This window comes from Symphalangus syndactylus, chromosome 4, assembly GCF_028878055.3.
Source record: "Symphalangus syndactylus isolate Jambi chromosome 4, NHGRI_mSymSyn1-v2.1_pri, whole genome shotgun sequence".
Classification (NCBI taxonomy): Eukaryota; Metazoa; Chordata; class Mammalia; order Primates; family Hylobatidae; genus Symphalangus; species Symphalangus syndactylus.
Genome location: NC_072426.2, coordinates 139288727 through 139316408, shown reverse-complemented (window position 1 = coordinate 139316408; position 27682 = coordinate 139288727). Strand labels below are relative to the sequence as shown.

General features: G+C 34.2%; 1 protein-coding gene across 3 annotated transcripts in view; it reads right to left on the bottom strand.

Annotated features, from left to right (window-relative positions):
• TLL1 (tolloid like 1) overlaps positions 1-27682 on the bottom strand; it is a 235950-nt gene that overhangs the window by 83838 nt on the left and 124430 nt on the right. For all 3 annotated transcript variants that reach the window (XM_055276332.2, XM_055276334.2, XM_055276333.2), the window contains 3 exons: positions 21840-22018; positions 17355-17460; positions 8566-8690 (listed from right to left, as the gene is read on the bottom strand). In XM_055276332.2, the coding sequence (XP_055132307.1) occupies positions 8566-8690; positions 17355-17460; positions 21840-22018 (410 nt within the window). The remainder of the gene's footprint in view (positions 1-8565; positions 8691-17354; positions 17461-21839; positions 22019-27682) is intronic.

The window sequence follows — 27682 nt, the reverse complement described above, 5'->3', positions numbered from 1 at the left end:
GGCCAAGATGACATGTTTAAATGCTGTCATTGTCACTTATCAATTACATCACATGCAAAGCTCAAAAGCTTGATCCCAGTTTTCTCTTCTGTAAAATGGCTATCATGATAATATAAACTTCATAATGGTGTTTCTTGTGAGAGTAATAATGTGTGTGCAATACAATTACTTCTGCAATAATATCAGGGAAAGTAAAAGCATAAAGAATTATTAATATAAAGAAACATACCAATGTTCTAATCACAAGAAATTTAAAATAAAACAACTGAGAAGTTAAACTTACAAAACCTTTTATCATGTGATCCATCTTACTTTTAAGTTAGATAATCCATATATATGTTCCTTCTAGCATACAAAATTGTGTCTGAATTGCGTAAACACCACTTAGATTGTGTGTTGTTGAGGAATTATTATAATAAGCTCTCATTATTTTAATTACATGGTTACTTTTATAGCTGACTCCACATCCATCTGCAAATATTTTTGCTGTCTAATGTCTATAGCTCCCATCGTATCTCAAAGGTTGAAAACTTCCCCTTCTCCATATTCTGTAGGAACACATTTATAATTTTACTAAGAGTAATGATAAAATAAGTAGACACACAATAATTTGTATTAGGTAAGCCTCCAAAGAAACAGATAAACTTGGCCGGGCACAGTGGGCTCATGCCTGTAATCTCAGCACTTTGGGAGGCCAAGGCGGGCTGAATAAAATAAAAACACCTGAGGTCAGGAGTTCGAGACCAGCCTGGCAACAGGTGAAACCCCGTCTCTACTAAAAATACAAAAACTAGCCAGACGTGGTGGCAGCAGGCACTTTTAATCCCAGCTTCTTGGGAGGCTGAGGCAGGAATCGCTTGAACCCGGGAGGCAGAGATTGCAGTAAGCCCATATTGCATTACTGCACTCCAGCCTGGGTGACAGAGCAATACTCCATCTCAAAAAAAAAAAAAAAAAAAAAAAAAAAAGAAAAAAAAAGAAAAAGGAATCTTTAGGGCAAAGAAAGAAATAAAAATATGTTTAATCAACTTAGTAGCTGGTAAATTTAAACTATTCATAAATCCATAGTTCCTTTCCATTTTTAAATACCATAAATACAGTTTTGGTTTAAAATTATGTTTAAATAAGGAAATACTAAAAGCAAGAAATTACTAGAACATTTTAAAATACATTTCCGTTATAACTGCATAGCCAAGCCCAAACCATCCTTTACAATGAAGCCCCAATATGAACTCCAGGAAGCTTTTCTCATCCAGTAGGCAGCCCGGACAACAAGCAGCATAGCTGGAGAACAGATAGGATATAAAAATAAAGGCAAGAGGCCAACGGGAGGCCTGCGAGCTGTCCAGAAAAGAGAGGATGACACCTAGACAAGGGATTCACTACAGGAATGTGAGATACTAAGAGGGCAAAAATCGGCCAGGCGCGGTGGCTTACACCTGTAATACCAGCAGTTTGCGAGGCCGAGGTGGGTGGATCACGAGGTCAAGAGATCAAGACCATTCTGGCCAACATGGTGAAACCTCATGTCTACTAAAAATACAAAATTTAGCTGGGCATGGTGGCACATACCTGTGGTCCCAGCTACTTGGGAGGCTGAGGCAGGAGAATTGCTTGAATCTGGTAGGCGGAGGTTGCAGTGAGCCAAGATCACACCACTGCACTCCAGCCTGGTGACAGAGTGAGACTCTGTCTCAAAAAAAAAAAAAAAGGCAAAAATAATAGTAATAACCCAGAAACTCATTGAGTATCAGGAGGGAAGCAGAGGGAGGAAGGAGGCAACAATTTTCCCCACAGTTCTGGCTTGGGCTGCTGGATGGCCCTGGCTACCATTCACTAAATGAGGGAATATCTGCTAGGTAGATGAATAACCATATCTGTGAATAAATTAAAAGAAATAGCTAAATGCATTTTGTTTTGCATCTTGGCAATATAGTTTAGCCAAGAATCACATATACAAAAGCGGTTATATAAAATATATTCCATTCAGAATCTAGGAGAATTCTCTCAAAATATAAGTAACTATGATTTAAGTAATTGAAAATAAGCTTTAATTCATTTTAATGCTAAATTAAATGAAGCAACGGTTTAAAACAATGCATTCAAACTCCATGCATGTTGAAACTGGCCTGCCATTCCTACAGCTTCCACATAAATGTGCATCCATAGATATGTACACTCTATATAAGTATTCTTTATTAAAAGTGGAAACACTTGTATATTTGGGAACATAGGTTGTACCTATGTTCCTGTGGGAATAGGCAACACTTTTACATAATGATAGAGATTCTAATCCTCAAAATCCCTTTATTTTTAGATTATCAATTTATGTTATACTTTTAAAAATTTCACTATATTACTTGACATAATTAAGGAAGACTTACTGAGAGAATATTAAGGACAATAGTTGGTCTAAATACTAAGCAGTTATAGGCAAAAGGTCATGGGATTATAGAAAAACTAAATTAAGATAAAATGCAGATAAAAACAAAAGAATAGTTAAATTAAGCATCTTAGTAATAGGAAGGGAAAGTAATCCTATGAGTAGGGTAAAGTGGAGGTCAACGCATTTAGAAAATGAGAATCATAGAAAAAGGGGACCCCAAAAGAGAGAAAATATGAGAACAAATCAATCATTTAAGATGAGAGAAAATACGTTACCACTCGTATACCTTAGAAATGATCTCCTTCACAAATAAACTGCTAATTATTGGGTTAATGGGAAGATGAAGTGTTGTAATAATAACCATTCTCCTCCCTATGTGGACACCTGTTGTCCTCACAGGAATACAAAAAGATTATAAGACAGGCAAGTAGCATTAGCTGCTAGTTGTCCTTTAAAATGCCTTATGCTTGAAAGGCTTGGAAACCATCATAAAGACAAAGGAAGCAGTGTCCAGACACCTATTCAACCCCAACGTCGAGCAGCTCTACCTTCCTTTCCCACCCGCTTGTGGCTACGTGATGTGGCAATGAATAAGGGTGTCCTACAGTAGCAGAGTGCCAGAGCTCTAAGGGATCGTATTTTTTCTTAACACAGCAATGCATAAAGAGACTTTACTCTCCTGTCTCTAAAGCCAAGAGCAAGAAATGGCAATGAAAACAATTGCAAACTGGAGGAAACATATCCTCATACTATCCCCTTCCTAACCTTATTTCTGTATTGAGCTTTTTCATGATGAGTATGCACTGACTGTGTAATAACTAATTGTGGTTTCATATACCAACAATATGCCAATTTATATTTTTGGCATATATGAATAAATATAAGAATATATTACAAGGTATTTATCAGTTATAAATTTCAAAAACTGATAGTATGATTTTAAGGAAAATTAAAATATATACATTTTAATGCCATCACTCTTCTGATATGTTAAAAAATTTATATATCATTTAGTAAAGTTCAGCAGTATTTATAGCCTGCCTGTTAAAAACTTGCCCTCTTGGACTCAAGGCCCCACTTATCACAGACCATAAAACCCATAGTCTTGTATATCTAACTATATTCTTTACCAGGTCAGTACTTTTTTCAAGATTAACCTCTACAAAACAGTGCCATAAAATGCAGATCTAATAAAGCTGTGAGCAAAAACTGATGAGAAAAAAAGCTGGCATTAAAAGTAGCTAAATATATTTTATTGGCTTCATTTGCCAGCATTTCTTTTATTTTGTAATTTCAACTGTTATTTTAGATACAAAGAGTACATGTATAAGATAGTTACATAGGCATATTGCACCCAGGTAGTGAGCATAGAACCTAATTGGTAATTTTTCAACTCTTGTCGCCTCCCACTCTCTCCCCTGTAGTAGTCCACAGTGTCTATTGTTTTCATGTTTATGTTCATGTGTGCTCAGTATTTAGCTCCCACTTATAAATGAGAACATGCAGTATTTGGTGTTCTGTGCCTGTCTTAGTTGATTTAGGATTATGGCCTCCAGCTCCACCCATGTGGCTAAAAAAGGACATTATTTCATTCTTTTTTATGACTGCCTAGTATTCCAGGTCTATAGCTACCACATTTTAAAAATCCAACCCACCATTGATGGACACCTAGATTGATTCCATGCCTTTGCTATTGTAAATAGTGCAGTGATGAACATGAGAATACATGTGCCCTTTTGGCAGAACAATTTATTTTCGTTTGGATATATACACAGTAATAGGATTGCTGGGTTGAGTAGTAGTTCTGTTTTAAGTTCTTTGAGAAATCTTCAAATTGCTTTCCACCATGGCTGAAGTAATTTAAATTCCCATCAACAGTGTATGTGTCCCCTTTACTCCACAGCCTCAGCAGCATCTGTCGTTTTTCATCTTTTTAATAACAGCTATTCTGACTGGCGTGAGATGACATCTCACTGTAGTTTGGATTTGCATTTCTCTGATGTTTAGCAATGATGAGCATTTTTTCATATGTTTGTTGGCTGATTGTATGTCTTCTTTTGAGAAGTATCTGTTCATATCCTTTGCCCATTTTTTTAAATGGGGTTATTTGTTTTGTTTGTTGATTGGTTTAAGTTCTTTATAGATTCTGGATATTAGACCTTTGTCAGATGCGTAGTTTGTGGATATTCTCTCTCATTGTGTAGGCTGTCTGTTTACTTTGTTGATAGCTTCTTCTGCAGTGTAGAAGCCCTTTAGTTTAATTAAGTCTCACTTGTCAATTTTTATTTTTGTTGAATCGCTTTTGAGGACTTAGTCATAAATTATTTCCCAAGGCCGATGTCCAGAATGGTGATCCCTATGTTTTATTTAAGCCTTCTTATAGTTCGAGGTCTCACATTTAAATCTTTAATTCATCTTGAGTTAATTGGTATATGGTTATATATGGTGAAAGATAAGAGTCCAGTTTCACCCTTCTGCACATGGCTAGCCAGGTATCCCAGCACCATTTGTTGAATAGGAAGTCCTTTCCCCATTGCTTGTTTTTGTCTGCCTTTCCACCAGGAATTTCTAACAAAAGAGTAAGAATAAAACAAACTCCAAAGGAATACTCAGCTTTATAACCCCCTCCTCTCTGTATGAAAACCAAACACAATCCGAACTCAATTTATAAACTCTTACTCTCTTCTGGGTCACTCACAGATAAGTCACCCTATTTAGACTTACATGTACAGTTATGAATCTTTAACTCTATTCCATTTATATACTTGCAGTTATTGGTAAACCTACTGCATCAGTGTAGCTTAATGTTATTTGGCTTGTGGTAAGTATTTTATGCCAATGTCATCGTCCTTATCCTGATAAGTCGTGACTGCACTTCATTTAAGGAAAAGAAGAACCTTAAACATATAACTATATGTAGGGCTCAAAGCTAACTATTTCAGAAAGAGAAAGAAGCAAAAAGGGAGACAGATTTATCCACATGCACAGAGTGGCTGAGAGGGGCAGAGAAAGAAATATAGAAAAAGAGAAAGAACAAGAGGAAGGGAGGGGGCTATTTGTTGAACATTTAAAAGTCCAGCTCATACCAATCAAAATAGCTGTTATTAAAAAAACGAAAAACAATAGACACTGGCAAGGCTGTAGAGAAAGAGAATGTTTACACACTGCTGTTGGGAATAAAAAGTAGTTCAGCCATGGAGGAAAGCAGTTTGGAGATTTCTCAAAGAACTTAAAACACAACGACAATTCAAGCCTGCCATCTCATTACTAAGCATATATCCGAAGGAAAATAAATCGTACCACCGAAAAGACACATGCACTGGTATGTTCATCACAGCACTGTTCACAATAGCAAGGCCATGGAATCAACCTGGGTGTCCATCAATGATAGATTGAATAAAGAAAGTGTGATACATATATACCATGAAATACTACACAGCTGTAAAAGGAATGAAATCATGTTCTTTGTAGCCACATGAATGGAGCTGGAGGCCATAATCCGAAGTGAATTAACTTAGGAACAGAAGACCAAATACCACATATTCTCACTTATAAGTGGGAGCTGAACATAGAGTATACTTGGACATAAAGATGGGAACAATAAACAGTATGGACTACTAGAGGGGAGGGAGTGGGAGGCGGCAAGGGTTGAAAACTACCTATTGGGTTCTATGCTTAGAACCTGGGCGACAGGATCATTCGCAGCCCAAATCTCAGCATCACACAACATTCCCATGTAACAAACCTGCACATATAACCACTGAGTCAAAGATAAAAGTTGGAAAAAAGGCCAAGATAGAAGAAAAAGTCATTCCCAAAGATTTGGGGAACTAAAATTTAACACTAAAAGATATCTATATATATATATGTATATTTATATATCTATCTATATATGTATATTTATATATCTCTCTCTATATATGTATATTTATATCTCTCTCTATATATATATGTATATTTATATATGTCTTTTAGCTCTCCCTTACTCCAGGTACTTTATTAGCTGTAGTACAGTAATTTGCTTTTCATACTGTTTCAGAAATACAAAATATCTTTTTCACAGATCGTACTGCTTTCTTCAATGTGGTTTTATTGTATTAAACAAAATAATGTACACATTATTTCTATATTTCAACTAAGAAAATGGCCCACTAATGTATTCTACACAATTGAAATCTAAAGTAGAAACTATACTTCTAATTACCTTCCTGTTTATAACTGAAATATCCAAGAATTGTAGGCTAAAAAATCAATTACAATATCATAAGGTTAGTTTTTTATTCTTCCTGACTTTCCTACAATTCAGTGTGCATACAAATCTCCAGTGTGCTTCTCAAATGTAATGTATATAGATGTACATTTAGAGATATAATCAAGATAGTTTTATACATCAAGTGTTCATTTATTTAGTTGCTGTTAATCAAATAATTTTCACTTTTTAAAAGTTGAAAAGTATGTGTCCAATGTTACCAGACATTAGTTAAGGATCATCCATATCTTTTGTCATAGCAGTATCATTCTTCTATAAATTCATTTTTTCCTGTGGAAATTTGAATTTAAAAAATATACCACATATACATGTGTATCTTACATACATATGTAAAACATTTTAAAGGGATTTATGCAAATATGAATGCAACTTAAGCAAACAGCATGAAGTAATAAATTAATGAATATTAAGTAGAAATGTCTTTTGGTACATGGAAAAATTAGGCAGACAGATGTATTTATACGCAAAAAAATTTGGAAAACTCACTTTCATTATTGAATCATTATGTTTTACAAACAGCTTTAAATTCCAAAAATATCAACTGGCTCTTTAAAAACTTAATAGTCCTAAGTTACAAGAAAACTAACAATCACAGTAAAATTGAAAAAAAAAAAACATACTTTCTTACAATTTTCCTTAGCAAATCTAGTATTAAGGAATAGGAAATCCCTTCTCTCAGCAGGAATGTCAACAGAATCCACTGGGTTGAATCAATGAATTAAGTACCATCACATTCAGAATTATGAACTTCCTGGGAAGTTTCCAGGTATTTCCTGGGATTATTCAACCAACCCACTTTTTCTTGCTTGCACTTGAGTTTTATCTGTCCAGCAGAAGGGTTCTATACCATATGTCAACGAGTACATATTAAATTTTTATGAATGAATTAGCTAGCCCTCTTCTATAGCCTAAAAGTTCCCTGGACTGACACCAGAAATCATAAAAATTTAATTAATATAAGAATTTCCCAATAACAATATATAAATAAACATAAGCAATTATCTATGTAAAACTCCAATGATTAAGATATACATCATTTCTCTGATTTTCTGCAAACACTATCAGATTTGCAGCCAATTAAAACTTTTATAGTTATTGTTTTATTATATCTGCAACCTTAAGTATCTAGAACAATACTTCCAAAAGTGAATTCTACAAGTAAGTATTGAGTAAAAGGAGGTTTCCTTGGACAAATAATTTGGAAGAGACTGTGTTATGCAAAGTTAAACATGTTTCTTTGCTGTAGGATACTTCAAATATTGTGAGTATACTGGAGGTGCATAGAATCTAGATTTCTCATGTGGAAAACAGAAACTTTTTCTTTCTTGGACGATTAAAGCATAGTGTTCCCTTAGGACACTGAGACCTTTAATGAATCTGCTTTTGAAACTTTATTTAGGGGCAAAACGTAGAGTAGTTCACTTGCAACTGGTTAGAACATTTTTTTTACAACCAAGTTATAAATTCCTACTGATAAAATTGTAATTTATATGTCATTAACGATGGTACTTGTGAGAAAAGATCATCCAGGATCCATCTGAAGTTCAAATAAAGGATATTCTTTTTATGTTAGAAAGGAAACTTAGCATTTGACTATGAAATCATGCAACTATTTAATTAATGACTATCAAGCAACCATTCTATTTTGCTCTTTCACTCATTAAATTAAAAGAAATAAGACATACTATCCCTGCGTTTGAACTTTGATTTCAACAACTTGTTTTTATTTACAGCAATTAGGTGTTCCAGAGTTCCCTCCTGCCTCATTTTATGATTACTGACTTTGAACTGTACACATCACTTGCCAACAGGGAGGGAGACAAATAAACAGTTGAGTAAACCATGGCTTATTCATCTGGAAGAGCACAATCAAGTACAATCATGCTCTTGTGTTTGTGTAGTGCAATACCTGGACATCTATACAGCTTTCTTGCCTGTGCGATATCTCCTTTGCTTAGACGGGTTCGCTGACCAATTGCGGGACGTATGCCATTATCATCACGGGAGGGGAGAATGGTATCCAGAAACATCCCCCTGAAAAAAAGCAGAAGCAAACCACACCTAAGTCACCAAATGAAAACTCATGAATTCTTTACATTTATAAGGTTATTTATTTCAAACTCAAGTCAATCAAAGGGGAACTACGCCTTGTGTGCTTTAAGCAGTGTATCAGGCTTTCAAAACACTTTCATCAAAGTAGAAAAAAAAATGCATGTTAAGTGTGTACGCCTAGTATAAACTCAATGATGACATTCATTTGTTTCCTTGAAACATGTAGGTTCTTAAAAATATGGAATACCTTACAATCCCCCACAAAGTACACCATGACATTTGTTCTGGTTTCCCAAGCAGATCTAAGAATTCCTTAGATTATCAGGTTGTAAAACAATGATTCCTCATAGAGGTCTATTTCCCTAATAACAAACTACAATAAATAATGTTGAAGTTACTAAAATTGTAAGAGTAAAATAAAATATACATAGGTTAATTTTTCTGAATTAAACTACTAATTTAACCTAAGTATTCTTAGAAGTCCAAGTATTATAGCATATGTTAAAAAAAGAAAATGGAACAAAGAATGCCAAAACTTAGGGAAGCTTAAGCAATTTTTTCAATTTTTCCATGCTAAAACTAGTAAATAAGAAAATCTAATCAATGCCCTAATAATGTTAAACCACAGATAGTGAGCTGCTTGAGGCTCAAGATAGTGGTAAAAGATTCACTAATTTTTCCTAATATGCATGACCTAAAGTTCTGAATATAGTGCCCTAAAAATACTTTCTAATTTTTTTAATGTATGTCAAACATTTATAGCCCTAAAGAAGTGGGAGCTTAAAAGTTAAATGAACTGAGAAGCTATTCCAAGGGTTTGAGAAGTATGAATTGTGTGTTTGTGGATTTACCAGAAACAAACAACAAAAAAAAACCTTTCTATAAAAATATTTTAAATTAAGAAATAAAATTTTATAATATCTTTTAAATTGAGATAATGGTGGAGCACTTCTTTCCAAAACCTATAAATGAATTTAATGCGTTTAAACTAACATTTGCATTAAAAGAACAGCATTTTCAGCTCTACTTAGCTTCCATTAGGAAATAGTTACTAGGTACTGTTTTAGGTCTGGATTTATAGCAGTAAATAAAACAAACAGAAATTCCTTCCTTTATGATTCTAATATTCAAATGCGAGGAAAAAAAAAATTAAACAAACGATTAATAATCCAGGTAGTAATAGGTACTCTGGAGAAAAATAAAGGTGAGAAGATGGATATTGATTGTGCAGTGATGGGCTGCTTTTAAATAGAGTGATCAAAGTGAAAATCACTTGAAAATTGGCATTTTAGTCACATATGAAGAAAGTGAAGATCAGAGAAATATGGGTAACTGGCAGTAGAGTGTTTCCAGACAGAAAGAACAAGAAATACAACAGCTCAGAAATGAGAGGACCCCTAAAATCTCTGAGCACCAGCCAGATAATTTAACTTTTACTCTGAGGACAACTGTCAATCTATAGGAAAATGGTAAGCAGAGGAGTAATATGATCTATGAGCAATTTTATTACTAACTGCCCTAGCTCCTAGGTAAGGGAAAGGGCACTGATCTATAGGTACAACTGATTCAAATAGGGAGACTGGAACTCTTTACTACAAGATCTAAACATCTACAGAACTCCATATGTACATTGTCTGAAAAGAGAGTAGAGAAGTAGAGCTAGTGATTTATGGGAATTGACCATCAAAAGTGAGATCTGTGCATATTTTATAGGAAACCACTCCAGGTAGGCCAATGTAATTGAAAAAGAAATGAGTTACAAGGTAGCATTGAGAAAGGCCTTGTAACCTGAGGCATGAGTCAACAGATACATTAATTACATAAACCCGAATTAATGGAGTATTAAATTTCTGTAGTACTTCAGTACTAACAAAGTACTCACCATCTTCTTTTTCTATTTCTAAAAACAAATTTGTGGTCGTCTCTGGGGCTTGATTTTTTCCTAACTTTCATAAAAGGTTCAATTTAAAAAGGTCAATGACATCTTGGAAAGAATATATTCAATTTCAGACAACAGAATTATGAATTTTGTTTCATTCTGTCTACTAAGGTAATCTCCCTTCCATTTCAAGGGAGTTAGTCACTCATTCTTTTCTTCTTTTTTGTGGTCAGGAAGTTAACAATTATTCTTCTCCATATTCTGACAAGTAAGCAATGCAAGATTTTACTGAACCTCCTCAGTGAGCCACTATAAATAGGCAGAGACAGATCATATCATGGTTCACTTACTATTCTTGATTTGTTCTAACTACATTGAAAGAGCAAATCAGCTATACTTTTAACAAAAATTTGTAAAATTTTACAACTTTTTTAATGGAAAATGGGCAGTCCACAGTTCAGAAGCATGTATATTACAAAATAGTCACTCATATAAAGACCCTATAGATCCATTCCTATTCTTCCCATAAGTGATTTCCTAAATATATTGATGAGCAACATCATAAAAACAATTGGAACTTTTATAGACTCTGTGGATTCAGAATTTTTAAAACTGAGAAACTTCAAATACCTACATTAACAGAATAAAGAACAAAAACCATATGATCATGTTAGTTGATACAGAAGAAGCATTTGACAGATTCAACACCCTTTCATAATAAACACACAAAAATCTAGGAATAAGAGGAAGCTACCTCAACATAATAAAAACTACATATAAAAATCCCACACCTAATGTCATAATCAATGGTGAAAACCTGAAATAATTTCTTTTAAGATAAGGAACAAGGCAAGGATGCCCACCCTTGTCACTTATATTCAACACAGTACTGAAAGCCCCAGCCAGGGCAAGGAGAAAAAATAAAATAAAAGCCATCCAAATTGGACAGGAAGAAGTAAAATTCTCACTGTTTGGAAATGACTTGATCTTATACAGAGAAAATTCTAACTGTTCTACACACACACACACAAAACCCTGTTAGAACCAATCAATGAATTAAGCAAAGCCATGGGATATAAAATCAAAATGCAAAAATAGCTGCATTTTTATGCATTTACAACAAACAATCCAAAAGGTAACTGATTCCATTTACAACAGCATAAAAAAAACTTAGAAATAAACTTAACCAAAGAAGTGAAAGATTTTAAACTGAAAACTAAAGACACTGCTGAAAGAAATTAAAGAAGAGACAAAGATCCCTTGTTCCTGAATTGAAACACTTAACACTGTTAAGATGTTAATACATCCAAAGTGATCTACAGATTCAATGCAATTTCTATCAGAATCCCAACAACATTTTTTTTGCTGAAATGGAAAAATTTATACTAAAAATCCTATATGATCTCAAGATACACCGAATAGCTAAAACAATTTTGAAGAAGAAAAAATATTTGAAAAATTCACACTCCAACTTTGCAGAACTGATTTCAAAACTTATTACAAAGCTACAGTAATCAAAACAGTGCAGTATTGGTATAAAGACAGACCTATAGACTGGTGAAATAAAAGAGAGAGCACAGAAATAAACCATCATGTACAAGATCATATTATCTTTGACAAGGGTGCCAAGATTCCTCAATTAGGAAATGACAGTTTTTTCAGCAAATGATACTGAGAAAACCGGATATCTACATATAGAATAATAAAATTGGGCTCTTTTTTAAAAAAGCACTTTAAAAAATTAACTCCATGCATTAAATAAATAAACAGAAGACCCAAACTATACAACTTCTAGAATAAAACACAAACGGGAAAGCTTCATGGTGTTGCATGTGACCAGGATTTCTTGGATATGTCACAAAAAGCACAGTCAATAAAACCAAAATAGACAAATAGGATGACATCAAACATACAGCATTGTGTACATCAAAGGACGCAGTCAACTGAATGAAAAGGCAACCTATGAAATGGAAAAAAATTTTCCAAATTTTATATAAATATATATATTTGTATATATATAAAATAAGTGGTTTAATCAGAATATATAAAGAACTTCTACTACCCAAGAACAAAATAATCAACCTGATTTAGACATGGACATAGGACTTAAATAAAGATTTCTTCAAAGATGATATACAAATGCCACCAAGCATATAAAAAGATGTTCACTAATCATCAGAGAAATGTAAATCAAAACCACAATGAGATATGACATCACATTCAGAATGGCTACTACTCAAATAACAAAAATAATGTGCTGGAGAGATATTTGCACATCCATGTTCATATCAGCATTATTCACAAGAGGCAGAAGCTACACAAATGCCCACTGATGGATGACAAGATAAACAAAATGTGATATACACTTACAATGGAATATTATTTGGCCTTAAAAGTGAGAAAATACTTTCACATGCTACAACATAGACCAACCTTGAGGAAATAATGCTGAGTGAAATAAGCCAATCACAAAAGAACAAATACTATATGTCTCCAGTTATATGCAATATCAAAAGTAGTCAAATATATAAACAGCAAGTAGAATGGTGATTGCAAGAGGCTGAGAAGAGGTAGAAAAGAGAAGTTTTTTAGTAGGTATAGAGTTTATGTTTTGCAAGATGAATAAGTTATGGACATGTGTTTCACAATAATGTCAATATACTTAAATAACACTACTACTGACTTGTATGCCTAAAATGGTTAGGACAGTAAATTTGATGTTTTGTGTTTTTCCATAATTAAAAAAAAAAAAGAAATTTCAAAAACTTTGAGGGAGTAGCAGAATGAGACCTGTGTCAAATTTTTCTTTTCCTGAAAATCATTTAAATATAAGTTAATTAGATGCAGAAAAGGCCTTTGACAAAATTCAACAACGCTTCATGCTAAAAACTCTCAATAAATTAGGTATTGATGGGACGTATCTCAAAATAATAAGAGCTATCTACGACAAACCCACAGCCAATATCATACTGAATGGGCAAAAACTGGAAGCATTCCCTCTGAAAACTGGCACAAGACAGGGATGCCCTCTCTCACCACTCCTATTCAACATAGTGTTGGAAGTTCTGGCCAGAGCAATCAGGCAGGAGAAGGAAATAAAGGGTATTCAGTTAGAAAAAGAGGAAGTCAAATTGTCCCTGTTTGCAGATGACACGATTGTATATTTAGAAAACCCCATTGTCTCAGGCCAAAATCTCCTTAAGCTGATTAGCAACTTCAGCAAAGTCTCAGGATACAAAATCAATGTACAAAAATCACAAGCATTCTTGTACACCAATAACAGACAAACAGAGAGCCAAATCATGAGTGAACTCCCATTCACAATTGCTTCAAAGAGAATAAAATACCTAGGAATCCAACTTACAAGGGATGTGAAGGACCTCTTCAAGGAGAACTACAAACCACTGCTCAATGAAATAAAAGAGGATACAAACAAATGGAAGAACATTCCATGCTCATGGGTTGGAAGAATCAATATCGTGAAAATGGCCATACTGCCCAAGGTAATTTATAGATTCAATGCCATCCCCATCAAGCTACCAATGACTTTCTTCACAGAATTGGATAAAACTACTTTCAAGTTCATATGGAACCAAAAAAGAGCCCGCATCGCCAAGTCAATCCTAAGCCAAAAGAACAAAGCTGGAGGCATCACGCTACCTGACTTCAAACTATACTACAAGGCTACAGTAACCAAAACAGCATGGTACTGGTACCACAACAGAGACATAGATCAATGGAACAGAACAGAGCCCTCAGAAATGATGCCGCATATCTACAACTATCTGATCTTCGACAAACCTGACAAAAACAAGAAAATGGGGAAAGGATTCCCTATTTAATAAATGGTGCTGGGAAAACTGGCTAGCCATATATAGAAAGCTGAAACTGGATCCCTTCCTTACACCTTATACAAAAATTAATTCAAGATGGATTAAAGACTTACATGTTAGACCTAAAACCATTAAAATCCTACAAGAAAACCTAGGCAATACCATTCAGGACATAGGCGTGGGCAAGGACTTCATGTCTAAAACACCAAAAGCAATGGCAACAAAAGCCAAAATTGACAAATGGGATCTCATTAAACTAAAGAGCTTCTGCACAGCAAAAGAAACTACCATCAGAGTGAACAGGCAACCTACAGAATGGGAGAAAATTTTTGCAACCTACTCATCTGACAAAGGGCTAATATCCAGAATCTACAATGAGCTCAAACACATTTACAAGAAAAAAACAAACTACCCCATCAAAAAGTGGGTGAAGGATATGAACAGACACTTCTCAAAAGAAGACATTTATGCAGCCAAAAAACACATGAAGAAATGCTCATCATCACTGGCCATCAGAGAAATGCAAATCAAAACCACAGTGAGATATCATCTCACACCAGTTAGAATGGCCATCATTCAAAAGTCAGGAAACAACAGGTGCTGGAGAGGATGTGGAGAAATAGGAATACTTTTACACTGTTGGTGGGACTGTAAACTAGTTCAACCATTGTGGAAGTCAGTGTGGCAATTCCTCAGGGATCTAGAACTAGAAATACCATTTGACCCAGCCATCCCATTACTGGGTATATACCCAAAGGACTATAAATCATGCTGCTATAAAGGCACATGCACACGTATGTTTATTGCGGCACTATTCACAACAGCAAAGAGTTGGAACCAACCCAAATGTCCAAGAACAATAGACTGGATTAAGAAAATGTGGCACATATACACCATGGAATACTATGCAGCCATAAAAAAATGATGAGTTCATGTCCTTTGTAGGGACATGGATGAAATTGGAAAACATCATTCTCAGTAAACTATCGCAAGGACAAAAAACCAAACACCGCATGTTCTCACTCATAGGTGGGAATTGAACAATGAGAACTCATGGACACAGGAAGGGGAACATCACACTCCGGGGACTGTTGTGGGGTGGGGGGAGGGGGGAGGGACAGCATTAGGAGATATACCTAATGCTAAATGACGAGTTAATGGGTGCAGGAAATCAACATGGCACATGGATACATATGTAACAAACCTGCACATTGTGCACATGTACCCTAAAATCTAAAGTATAATAAAAAAAATATATAAGTTAATAAACAGCTTCTTTAAAGACTTAAAAAATAAAATAATGTGAATGAAACAATCAGGCTATCCTTCTAACAGGTGGATATGATCTCCTGTATTGTAGAAGTGTTGAGCTTATTTATGAAAAGTGCATAGGATGGTTTTGAAACAATAGGATAAGTAATAAACAAGGGCTGATTGGCATTCAACTCATAAGCAGGTGTGGGTGAGGTGGACTACGGGCAACAAGAGCAGATTAATTTATGGGAAAATACACAATGTAACATGGAAAAAAGTATAGAATAAGGGGAAACATACATTTAGAACTTTGCTAAAGATTTATCATCTGTGAAGGACAAAAAGAATAAATTGTTTTTCTCTACTCTCCAGTACCTTCTCTGTCCCAAGGAACCAAAACTCAGGTTAGTTCTAAATAATATAATTCAGTAGCAGAAGAGAGGCACTTCGACTGAACTGGAACCTAAATACCCATTTGTTACATGTTTTATGGAAAACTCCATTCCAAGCATTAACCAGAAAATAAAATTCTGTAACTCTTTATGATTAATTTCAGGTCAAATTACTGGGTATGTATTTCTATCAAAACTTAAATTTGTATTCTAGAAAAAATAAACATTTGGACAGTTAATTATATTTTAACAAATGAATGCGTATGTCTATAAATAATGTACTTTAGAAAAGAGTAATTTTAAAAATACAGTTAACACAAATTTTTTAAATAATAAACTTTGGTTTGGAAAAAATGGATAATTAATAAACGTGTCCAAGTATTAAGGTTTCATTTACACACCCTTCTCTACTTTTTACCAAGAAAGCTTTATAAAAGCAGCTTGATAAATTTGAATATTTTTCCCTTTTCCTGACCTTGCCTTCAGAAATAGATGTTAATGAACTGTGAAATGGACATAAGGGGGCAAAAAAAAAAAAAAGAGTTGAAATGACATACAAGCATAAAATGGGCATAAATGGAAAAAGGGGTGAATTCAATGGTTTAACAGTTCCAAATTCCTTACCTGGGAACTATTTGCTTGATGACATCATCTTTAGAATGAAGTAGATCAAAACTCAAATTTATTGCATTCTTTAAAAGTAGCTTTAAGTCATTAATGACATAATTTTAAGGTTAATGAGTGATGAACTATAATTCTAAATTATGTGGGATAAAATATCTTTCTAATCTGTTGACAATTCATTTAGTAATATCAATTTTTGAGTGTAAGTTGTACTTGAGCAGTAGAAAATACACAGTATAAAGCACAAGTTGCCCAGATTGTGACATTTTAACTGAACTGCTAAATAACCTATTTAGCTTATGAATATTCTTATGAATATCCAATTTTCATTAAACAATGCTTTGCCAATTTAACATGCTGATTGGTTTGGTAATGCTTTTAATTCAACTTTTTAATGATTTAGAAATATAAAATTGTTTACATAATTTATACCATCTTATCACTTTAAATTCATATATTTGGTAGAGAATGTAAAAATATATTTTTAAAATGCCTTTGAAATACTTGCTCTTGGCTATAAATGTTCATGAATTATTTTTCTACTTTCTGCAGTGAGGTAGCAATATTTGAAAGTAATTCTAGTTCTAATGTCAGGCATAGCTTTGTGAGGAGCCACATGGAGGAAAGGAATTAAAAGTCAAAAGGTATAACCTGAGACTCCAACCTTGAGAAGGTGTTCCTGGCATAGTGCATGATACTGTCAAAATCATATCTTTCTCCAAGTGAGTTTACTTCTCCAGGCTCCATCTTCAGAAAATTGTACTCTTGACCTAAGAACCAGGGATAAACAAAATCTCAGAAGCCTTTTAACTGACAGAAAATAGACCAGAAGGCCTTTCCTACACCTGCATCTGTTCTTTGTGAAATGACTGATCTTGCTGATCGAATTTACATACAAAACACACAGGCACATGCAAAAAGCATCTGTCTTCACTCTGCCATGATACTGAAAAGCAATATTGAATTGGAACAAAGTGTTAATTTCTGCAAAAAGGTGGACTACCAAAAAGCATACTTTGTTTTATATGTATGCTCTTTTACCACCTCATAATATTTATTTCTTTAAAATCTTACTGTACTTTTGGTAATGTACAAATAATTACAAAAAGTTATGTTTTTATCTAATGAGTTTCCTATTTTATGACTAGGTTTGCCAGGTCCCACAAAAATTATCATCCTATTTGGTTTAGATCCTTTCTATGAAACAATGAGAGAAGACATAAAAGCAATATTAGTTAAACAGAGCTCTGCAGGCTTTAGCTCCACAATTTCATCACTCAAGATAAAACAATAACAGCAAATTCTCTACTTTCATTTAAAAATGAAACAAGTTTATTCTTCATGAAAAGGCAGTTCTCCTTTGAGATTAAGAAGAACATGATTCAGAACGTAAATGCTTTTTTAAATTTCCACATCTGTTAGTTTCACTTCTGGACGTCTTCATTTTTAATAGATTTTTCAATTGCCTGTTTGTATCTGTAGTGTATTATTATTTCTCGAAATTTGAAAAGAACACAGACTTAAATTCAATGATTCCAGAAAGAAACATTTCTTAAAACAGAGTTTAAGTTTTGGTGACTCAGTTCTCACAATTTAAGTACCCAAAGACTGTAGAAATCATATCACTTATGTAACAAAAAGATTTGAAACATCAAAATACAAAGAAAGATGAGCTACAGGAATTCCAAATTCACTTTTGGAGCTAAAAATGGAACTATTATGCCATTCGTCTACTTAGGTTTTTAATTCCAATTGTCATATTTCAATAAAATATAAAAAGATCCCATTAATACAGAGTTTTCTAAAGGCAATAAAGAAATTGAGTTATGTCTCTCCTATATGTGATAAAGGAAATCTGGGGTACTCACTTGAGAATTAAGAATGAAGAATCAACCTGGAGTTACAGAACCCAAGTCCCAGACCAAAGTGTTTTAGTCCATCTTTGAATGAATTTACACAATACATAATTTAAAATTAACTAACCAGACCTTACAATGAAATATGTGCTCCACAAATCTCTGATAGGTCTATTTATGTTATAACCATTCTTGGGAAATATTCAACATTCTCTTCAACCCATGATAGAGGCAACTGTTAAAACATTTGTCTCATAAGGAAACTGAAGTCTAATATAACAAATCTATGATCAGATTTTCAAAAAGCTATGGATCTAATTTTATACTCATTAACCTGTAAGATTTCAATTTAGAACTTAATATGGGACCAGATTCTCTAACTAAAGTAAAATATTCCACAAAAATTTCTGAAAGTAGAACATTACGCAACTTCAGCAATACATTTTAATGCATCTAACTTGAGAACTTAACGTGTATATGACACTGTAATTTTTGTTAGTTAAAAACAACATAGCCATACATAGCCCAAATAACAGAAAAGTAGACTTATTACATGAAAGAAGGAAAGAGAAGCAGAATACATAGCACTAAGGAAAACTACATTTGACAACTTTAAAAATGGCAAGCCTCCTTCTTGAAATCATATTCTAACATGGATTAGAGTAACCCAATCCTTATACCAATTTGGTTCCTATCCTAATCACTGATTTTGCATATAAATGCAAAGCCAAAGTTTGTGCTTATTAGACATCACCCTTGACTAAGACTTGATCTTAAGTTTCTGAGTGACAGCAAATCATAAATTTGTTGAAGATTAATCTTCAACATGAACACTTTCATACTGGAATTGCTCTGTTACAGTGGTTCCCATCATTCAGGAAATCTCACCCAATAGATTATTTTTTTCTATTGGCCATAATGTTTAGTCGAAAGAAAATATTACAAACCATAATTTCGTTAGCACTGTTTTAGGATTGAACACTTATTTATACCACATATTATATACAATTCTCCTTGTTTCAGGTACATATTTATATTGAAACAGGATCCTATTTATAAGAGTAAAAACCATTTTTGAAAGTTACATCTTTTATAAATTTTTTCCACATAATAAAATATTTGGCAAATAGAAAACACTAGTAACTCTTGTTAACAGCAAAGTTCTCATTTATGTGGTAGTTGAAATAATTTTCCTCTTTATTTCCCTCCTAGTGATATATAGGACGAATCTTGATAGTCGGCTCCTTCATTGGAGTCTTCTATATAGAGGAGTATACTTTAACTTATTTTGCTATCTAACCCTACAGATCACTTCGCCATTCTTCAAATTATTTATTTCCTTGGCTTCCAGGACACCGCAATCCACTGATTTTTCTCTTACCTTTTAGGCAATATACCTTCTTAGTCTTTCAGGACATACTCTACTAAGTATTGCTTAAATATTGTTTTTAACCATTTTATAGTCTCAACTTTTTTTTCTTCTCCATCCAGTTTTTCCCTAATTAGTCAAATCTATGTCAAATTTTTATCTTTAGATACATCCTGAAGTCCAGATTCACCTTTCCTTTCTCTACAAAATAAGGATCATACAAGGCCTTTTAAATTCAAGGATATGCCAAATTGAATCATTATTTGTCCTTCTCTTTCTCAAAAACATGCTGTTTTATCAATATTTCAATATTTCAAATGTTTCATGTGATGGGACCAACATTCATCTTGTTGCCCAAAAAGAAAACTTTTGAAGATTTCCCCTCACATGATGATATTCCTCTTAAAATATTTTTGAAAGACTATTTTCTCTTCTTCCTCTTGATGTGTACTACCCTAAGAACTTAGTCACCTCTCATACCTACTTATTTAGATTTCTGTTAGGTTTCCTGGACTTCAGGCACATCCCCCCCAACACCCAGTTAACGATCGCTATAAGTCTGACTGGGAAAATGAGTTCTCTTTATTTTAATCTGAACTTTTCCTGCTTATAATCCTTTAATTATTCCCCACTAGCTAGAGAATAAAACCTGAATTTCCTCCCCAGGTTTACATCATAGAGAATTTTTTCTAAGTAAAGGATAAGATACCAACTAATCTCCCACTTGTAACTTACCATCAACCATAATGGTCACATAAAAAATAATTCAATTTTCTGTAATTGTAGCTTTGCTCATGAAGTTCTTTTCGCTTGAAATTTAATCACTCTTCTGTCTGCCTGAAATACTTCTACTTTACTTCTAAATTTCCATTCCTTTACAACTCCCTTGACTCACTAAGGCACTTTTCGTCACGCCGTGCTTGGACTCTACAGTATTCTCAACATATATTACTAACTACTGTCACTTTTCTCACTCACTTGCAATCATTTATATATATGCACATATCCCACACTAAACTTTGTATTTTCCATGACAGTATCTTCAACGCCTAACATTGGCTCAATAAATAATTGGCATCAAATATATAATGAGCAAATAAAGAGATCAGTACTGTTAATTACAGAAGGAATTCAATGTTTGTAACAAAACTCATCATGAATAAGAAAATAAAAACACATTTTTACTTTGCTTAAGCTTAAAATACATGCTTAAAATACCTTACAAGAAAATTCCAAACAACAGAATATTTTTTGGCAACTGAAATATACTGACCTTTATGCACATAAAAGTTAAATAAAAAGTCTTACACTGAGGCCATTATCAAATATCAACTATTGGAGAACAATAGGTTTTAAGTAGAAATTATATTTCAATTACTGAAAATGTTCCTAAGAATTTGTCTTTAGGGTAGTCAAGTTTAAGAGGAAAATCTCAGAAAAACTATTTATATTAGCTTGGAAATGACTCATTTCACTGGATTTTCTCCAGAAATTGTACCTGGTATAACACAGATTCCTATGGTAGCAGCACGTTTTATGGCAAACCCCGGGCCATTTTAAAATCCTTATAGCATAAATTATAGAACTAAGTACAAAAAATGCTTAAGTAAAAAAGAAACATTTAATAATATTAATTTATGGCTCAATAGCTCACACCCATTCTTGGAAAGCACCAAAGTATAGAAATAAAACAGCTAAATCTTAAAAAAGAAAGCAAGTCTAAAAAATGCATGAAATCACAGTCTCCAGGAAAAAAAAATTAAAATATAAAATCATCATGGGTGATTTTTAATCAAGCAAAATGTTACTCTATCATATCAAAAATATCAGTTTACATTTTTGGGAAAGTGAAACAATAAACTGCATAAATACAATTCAGAGATACCCAGTCAGCCTTAAACTCAACACATTCTATGCCTCTCACCTGGCTGGATGTTTTCTCTTATGATAGTTACATGGTTATCTCGATCTGGTCGTGTGTGTTCATGCCAAAAGCCTATCACATGGCCCAATTCATGAACAACAATCCCAAATTTATCACAGTTCTTGCCGATAGAGATTGCTTGAGGTCCATTTCCTCGCCGACCTACATAGGAGCAGCATCTGGAATAAAAGAGAAAGTGGAGATGGTGGTGGAAAGGTGGTGCTGGACAACTGACAATACGGTGAATTTTTAGTAAAGAATAGTGATGAGCTATAAAGTCCGACACATTCAGGAGCAGAACAACCTCTTATTACTACATATGACTAGTTTCTGGTATCCTTTCAAATTTAAGTTCAACAAAAGTATCCAAATAATCAGCTCAAGTGCTTTTATAATTATCTATGTATTAGAAAATATGCTTGCATCATTCTTAGAAGCATTCAGAAATAAATCAGAAAATAAAATAATTATCATGATGATGACAATTATATCATCATGATGATGTTGTATTTCTAAGGCATATAATTAAGCTGAAGACATCAATACACATTTATTTCTAATATAATTTTATCCTCAGAATTCATATTAATTACTTAGGTTACTACTTTGTCAGTGTGGTTATCTGACAATAATTCAATATTATTTCAGTATTAAATATAAAAGTAAAGAAATTTTATTTTTCCTCTTCGAGAAAGAGAGTTAAACTTATTTATGAAAGATGTTGGTTTATCAAAAAAAAGAAATTACTGTTTTCTACTCATGGAATAATTTTGTTAATAAAAGAAACGTTTCAAAGAAGAAGTTAATTAAAGAAAATTACTTTTGGCTGGTTGCAGTGGCTCATGCCTATAATCCTAGCACTTTGGAAGGCCAACCTGGGAGGACTGTTTGAGGTCGGGAGTTTGAGACCAGCCTAGGAAACATGGTAAGACCCCATCTCTACAAAAAATTCAAAAATTAGCTGGGCATAGTGGCGCAAACCTGTAATCCTAGCTACTTCAGAGGCTGAGGTGGAGGGATGACTTGAGCCCAGGAGTTTGAGTCTGCAGTGAGTTAGGATCATACCACTGCACTCAAGCCTGGGCAACAGAGTAAGACCCCATCTCTTAAAAAAGAAAAAAAGAAAGAAAAGAACATTATTTTCAAAAGACGAATTAAGTAAGGTTAAGAGTTAAGTGGTGTTAGGAACTGAATATTATGTCCCCCCAAAATTCATATGTTGAAACCTCACCTTTGTGGTGATAGTATTTGAAGGCAGAGCCCTTGGAAGGTGATTTGGGGATCAGGAGGACTCTGCCTTTATAAAGAGATCACTGGCTTTATAAAAAGGCCCCAGAGAGCTCCCCGACCCCATGTGCCATGTGAGAACACAGCAAAAACACATCTCACATCCATCTATGCACCAGGCCCTTACGAGACACCAATTCTGCAGTGCCCCATCTCCAGAACTGTGAGAAATAAATGTTTGTTGTTTAAAAGCCACCCAGTCTATGACATTTTGTCATAACAGCCTGATCAGACTAAGACAAGTAGTAAAGAAAAATCAACAACTGGGAGTAGTATAATGAATGATATTTATGATTTGTGTCCAATGAGCAGTCTAATAATTGAGATTGTTTTTTTATTTCATCATCTGAAAGAATCTCCTGGACTGTCAAATAGAATGTGAAACATCCAGGAATGTCTTTCTGCAAATTTTCATCAATTGATTGATATTTATATATATTCAATGACATTTTTCTTTTTATTTTTGAGATGGAGTTTTGCTCTGTCACCCAGGCTGGTGTGCAGTGGCACAATCGGCCCACTGCAACCTTTGCTTCCCAGGTTCAAGTGATTCTCCTGACAGCCTCCGGAGTAGCTGGGATTACATGCACCTGCCACCACGCCCGGCTAATTTTTGTATTTTTAGTAGAGATGGGGTTTCACTGTGTTGCCCAGGCTGGTCTTGAACTCCTGACCTCAGGTGATCCACCTGTCTTGGTCTCTCAACGTGCTGGGATTACAAGTGTGGGCCATTGTGGCCAGCCTCAGTGATGTTTTTCTATCCAAAATATAGAAGTTCCATCTAGTCATTGGGTGTGTGTGCAAGTTTAAGTGTGTGAGTGTATGACAGTCCCAAATATTCTTGGGACACAGAGTGGGAAAGACTGAGCACACAGGATGCCCACTTTAAAATAAATTTTAAATGGCATCATATTATAGTAGCTACAATTATAAATATATCTAAAACTTTAATAATTAGAGTTTAAATTAAAATAACATCAATAGCACAGCAACAGAGGGCACTAAATGGTTGGCTTTGAATAGTTGGGATCATGATGCACCAGACATTGCCAAATGCCTTTTCTGATATATTAAATTGGAAGAGAAAAATGCCAAAAACCAATTGACCAGATGATTAAAAGGAATTTCACTATTTCAATTTCTGGGGTAAGTACATTTGACAGCCCTTTTGATTTTCCACAATTATAAATCCCTCTCCCCCTGCCCTTTTTTTTCATTTTCAAATTGTTTCTGTAAGCTTTAAACGCCTAAGAATTTTCATCCATACTATGCCAGTTAGATGAATTAATTTGTACTCATCATTTATAAATTTATTATAGCAGTTAACTGAGTTTAATAAATCAGTAATAGAAAGAAGAAAGAGGTGACTGGTGGGTGAAAAGAGGAATCAATGAAATTTGTTTTTGCCCCAGGTATTTTTTTTTTTTTACAAATAATATGCTTTAATTCATATACAGGTACTTACTATATATTTGAATATTAATTACATGCCTAAAAATGTATTCGATGAAGAAAAAAACAAAAAAATTTCAAATTTTGGAGATATTTAAACTAAAATATTTGCTACCTTAAGTCAATAGTAAGGAAACTGAAGCATCTGATGATTATACAGCAACTAAATTGCCCCTATTGAGTCATTCTTGCTGGCTTTATTCAGGGAATAAAGTTATTTGCAAGTCAAAATGTGGGAGACAGTAAAGCAATGTGGTCAATTTATTTCATCTAAAACATCCTTTTTAGCATAATTGCTCTCATAGCAATTTCCTATAAGATGGGGTTTTATACTGGAAAGGAAAAATAGATTTCACACTGCTTTATTCAGAGGTATTATTTTACAATGGTCCTGTGAAAAAACAAAAATGTGGTGTTTTGATCCCCAACTAATTAAAGGTCTTGGAGACAGATGAATTCTAGACTCTCAGATTAAGAAAATAACTACATATATGCTTAGACAAATATTAGTCATGGAAAGACAAGGGTAATATGTATTTTTAATGTGATTTTAAAATGTCTAAATATTATCTTAGTTTCTAATGTCATCCAGGTTTGATGCTGTTTTCTTGTATACGGCTGTTGGATTTTTTTTCTCATTTGTGTGCCACTTTTAAAGCTTGAACATTTTAAGGTCTACCTGCAGCATCGAACAAAACTTTCCCTATCAACAGAAAAGCCTCACCTCTCCATAAGTTATAGATGGTAATCAGGTAAATCAAAATATGCTACTTCCTACTTTGCCTTGGTTTGGTAGAACGAAACCCATTTGGAACGTTATTTCGTAGACCAAACCCTTTTGGAAAAAAACCCCTTTGGAAGCTAATCTATTAGATTATCCATGAAGGTGGAACTGGTTCTGCCTTTTCATGTGCTGTATTTGAAATAGTTTCAATTATTTAGGTTAATCACCATTTACCTTTTCATTAAAATAACTCAGTTTCTTTTTTGTTTTGATTTAATAAGTTTTCCAGGGCTGAGCATGGTGGCTCATGTTTGTAATCCTAGAACTTTGGGAGGCTGAGGCAGGTGGATCATTTGAGCCCAGGAGTTTGAGACCAGCCTGGGCAACATGGTGAAACCTCATCTCTACAAAAAAAAAAATAATAATACAAAAATTAGCTGGACTTTGTGGCTGATATGGTTTGACTCTGTGTCCCAACCCAAATCTCATCTCAAATTGTAATCCCCACGTGTCGAGGGACCGACCCGGTGGGAGGTGACTGGATCAGGGGGGTGGTCTCCCCTATGCTGTTCTCGTGATAATAAGGGAGTTCTCACAAAATCTGATGGTCTAAAAGTGACAGTTTCCCCTGCACTCTCTCTCTCTCCTGCTGCCTTGTGGAGAAGGTACTTGTTTTCTCGTTTGCCTTCTACCATGATCGTAAGTTTCCTGAGGCCTACTCAGCCATGCAGAACTGTGAATAAATTAAACCTTTTTTCTTTATAAATTACCCAATCTCAGGTAGTTCTTTATAGCAGTGTAAAAACAGACTAATACAAAAAATTGGTACTGGGAGTGGAGCACTGCTAAAAATTACCTGAAAATGTGGAAGCAATTTTGGAACTGGGTAACAGGCAGTGGTTGGTACAGTTTGGAGGGATCAGAAGACAGAAAGATGTGGAAAAGTTTAGAACTTCCTAGAGACTTGTTGAATGGTTTTGATCAAAATGCTGATAGTTATATGGACAACAAAGTCCAGGCTGAGGTGGTCTCAAATGGAGACAAGGACCTTCTAATAAATCGTTTTTTCTCTTTAAGTTAGCCAGTCTCTGTTGTTTGCAAAGAAGAATCCTGGCTAGCACACCCCCTCTGCCTAACTATATAACGTTACTCCTTGAGGAGAGAAAACACCTTATGTTCAACTTTACATTCCCAAAACTTAGTATGTAAGTGGGGCAAAATGAGAATTCAACAAGTATAGGATGAAACAGTGTCTACCCTTTTTTTTTTTTTTTTTTTTTAAGACGGAGTCTCGCTCTGTCCCCCAGGCTGGAGTGCAGTGGTGCGATCTCGGCTCACTGCAAGCTCCGTCTCCCGGGTTCATGCCATTCTCCTGCCTCAGCCTCCCGAGTAGCTGGGACTACAGGCACCCGCCACTATGCCCGGCTAATTTTTTTTGTATTTTTAGTAGAGACGGGGTTTCACCATGTTAGCCAGGATGGTCTTGATCTCCTGACCTCGTGATCCGCCCACCTCGGCCTCCCAAAGTGCTGTAATTACAGGCATGAGCCACTGCGCCCAGCTCAAAAGTGTCTACTTTTATAACCTGAATAATCAAATAGACCAAAGTTAAATATCATTTAATCATAAAATTTAAAGATTAGTTAAACAGGTTAACTGTAATTTTTTTGTTTATTTACTTTTTTGGCAATCATTAAAGATAAGTAGATTAAAAAAGTAAGATTGTTCCACAAAAATTATCTAATAAAAGAAGAGAAGTCATGTAAATAGAATATATTTAGCTATAAAAGGCTACATAATAGACTGAGGTAATAAATATAGTTATATAAACCTCTCACAAAGAATGAAATCAATCTCTATCATAAAATAATCTCACATTTTGCTAATAATAATCAATCATCTTGCAAAATAAATAAATGCCACTGATGACAATAACCATTCACTGAAAAATACTTCGTTGAAGAAAAAAATAAGGAAAAGAATAAATAAGAAGTCAGTTAGAGAACCTCCTCTCTTACCTGTCTCTATAAGGATAAGTAGCTGAGAAAGTCTGATGAGCAGCCCGCTAATCAGCTACAACCAGAGTTCTCTCATACTGTTGTACCAAATGCAAATGTAAATAAAATACTTACAGCTCAGTTCAAACCTTTTACCAATATAAGGGTGAAGGTTAAAGCCTATGTCCCACTGAAGATGAATCAAAGAGATCATATATCTAGAAACATACATGTGCCTATATATACAAATATGTCTGCAGTCATACATAAACTATACTTATAATACAATTTCAGAAGAGGAAATGCACTGGAGCTAAGTGGCAAAAAGTTCTGACCTCCACCTTTTGTTTATCATACTTTATTATTTTCCCATCTACCAAAGG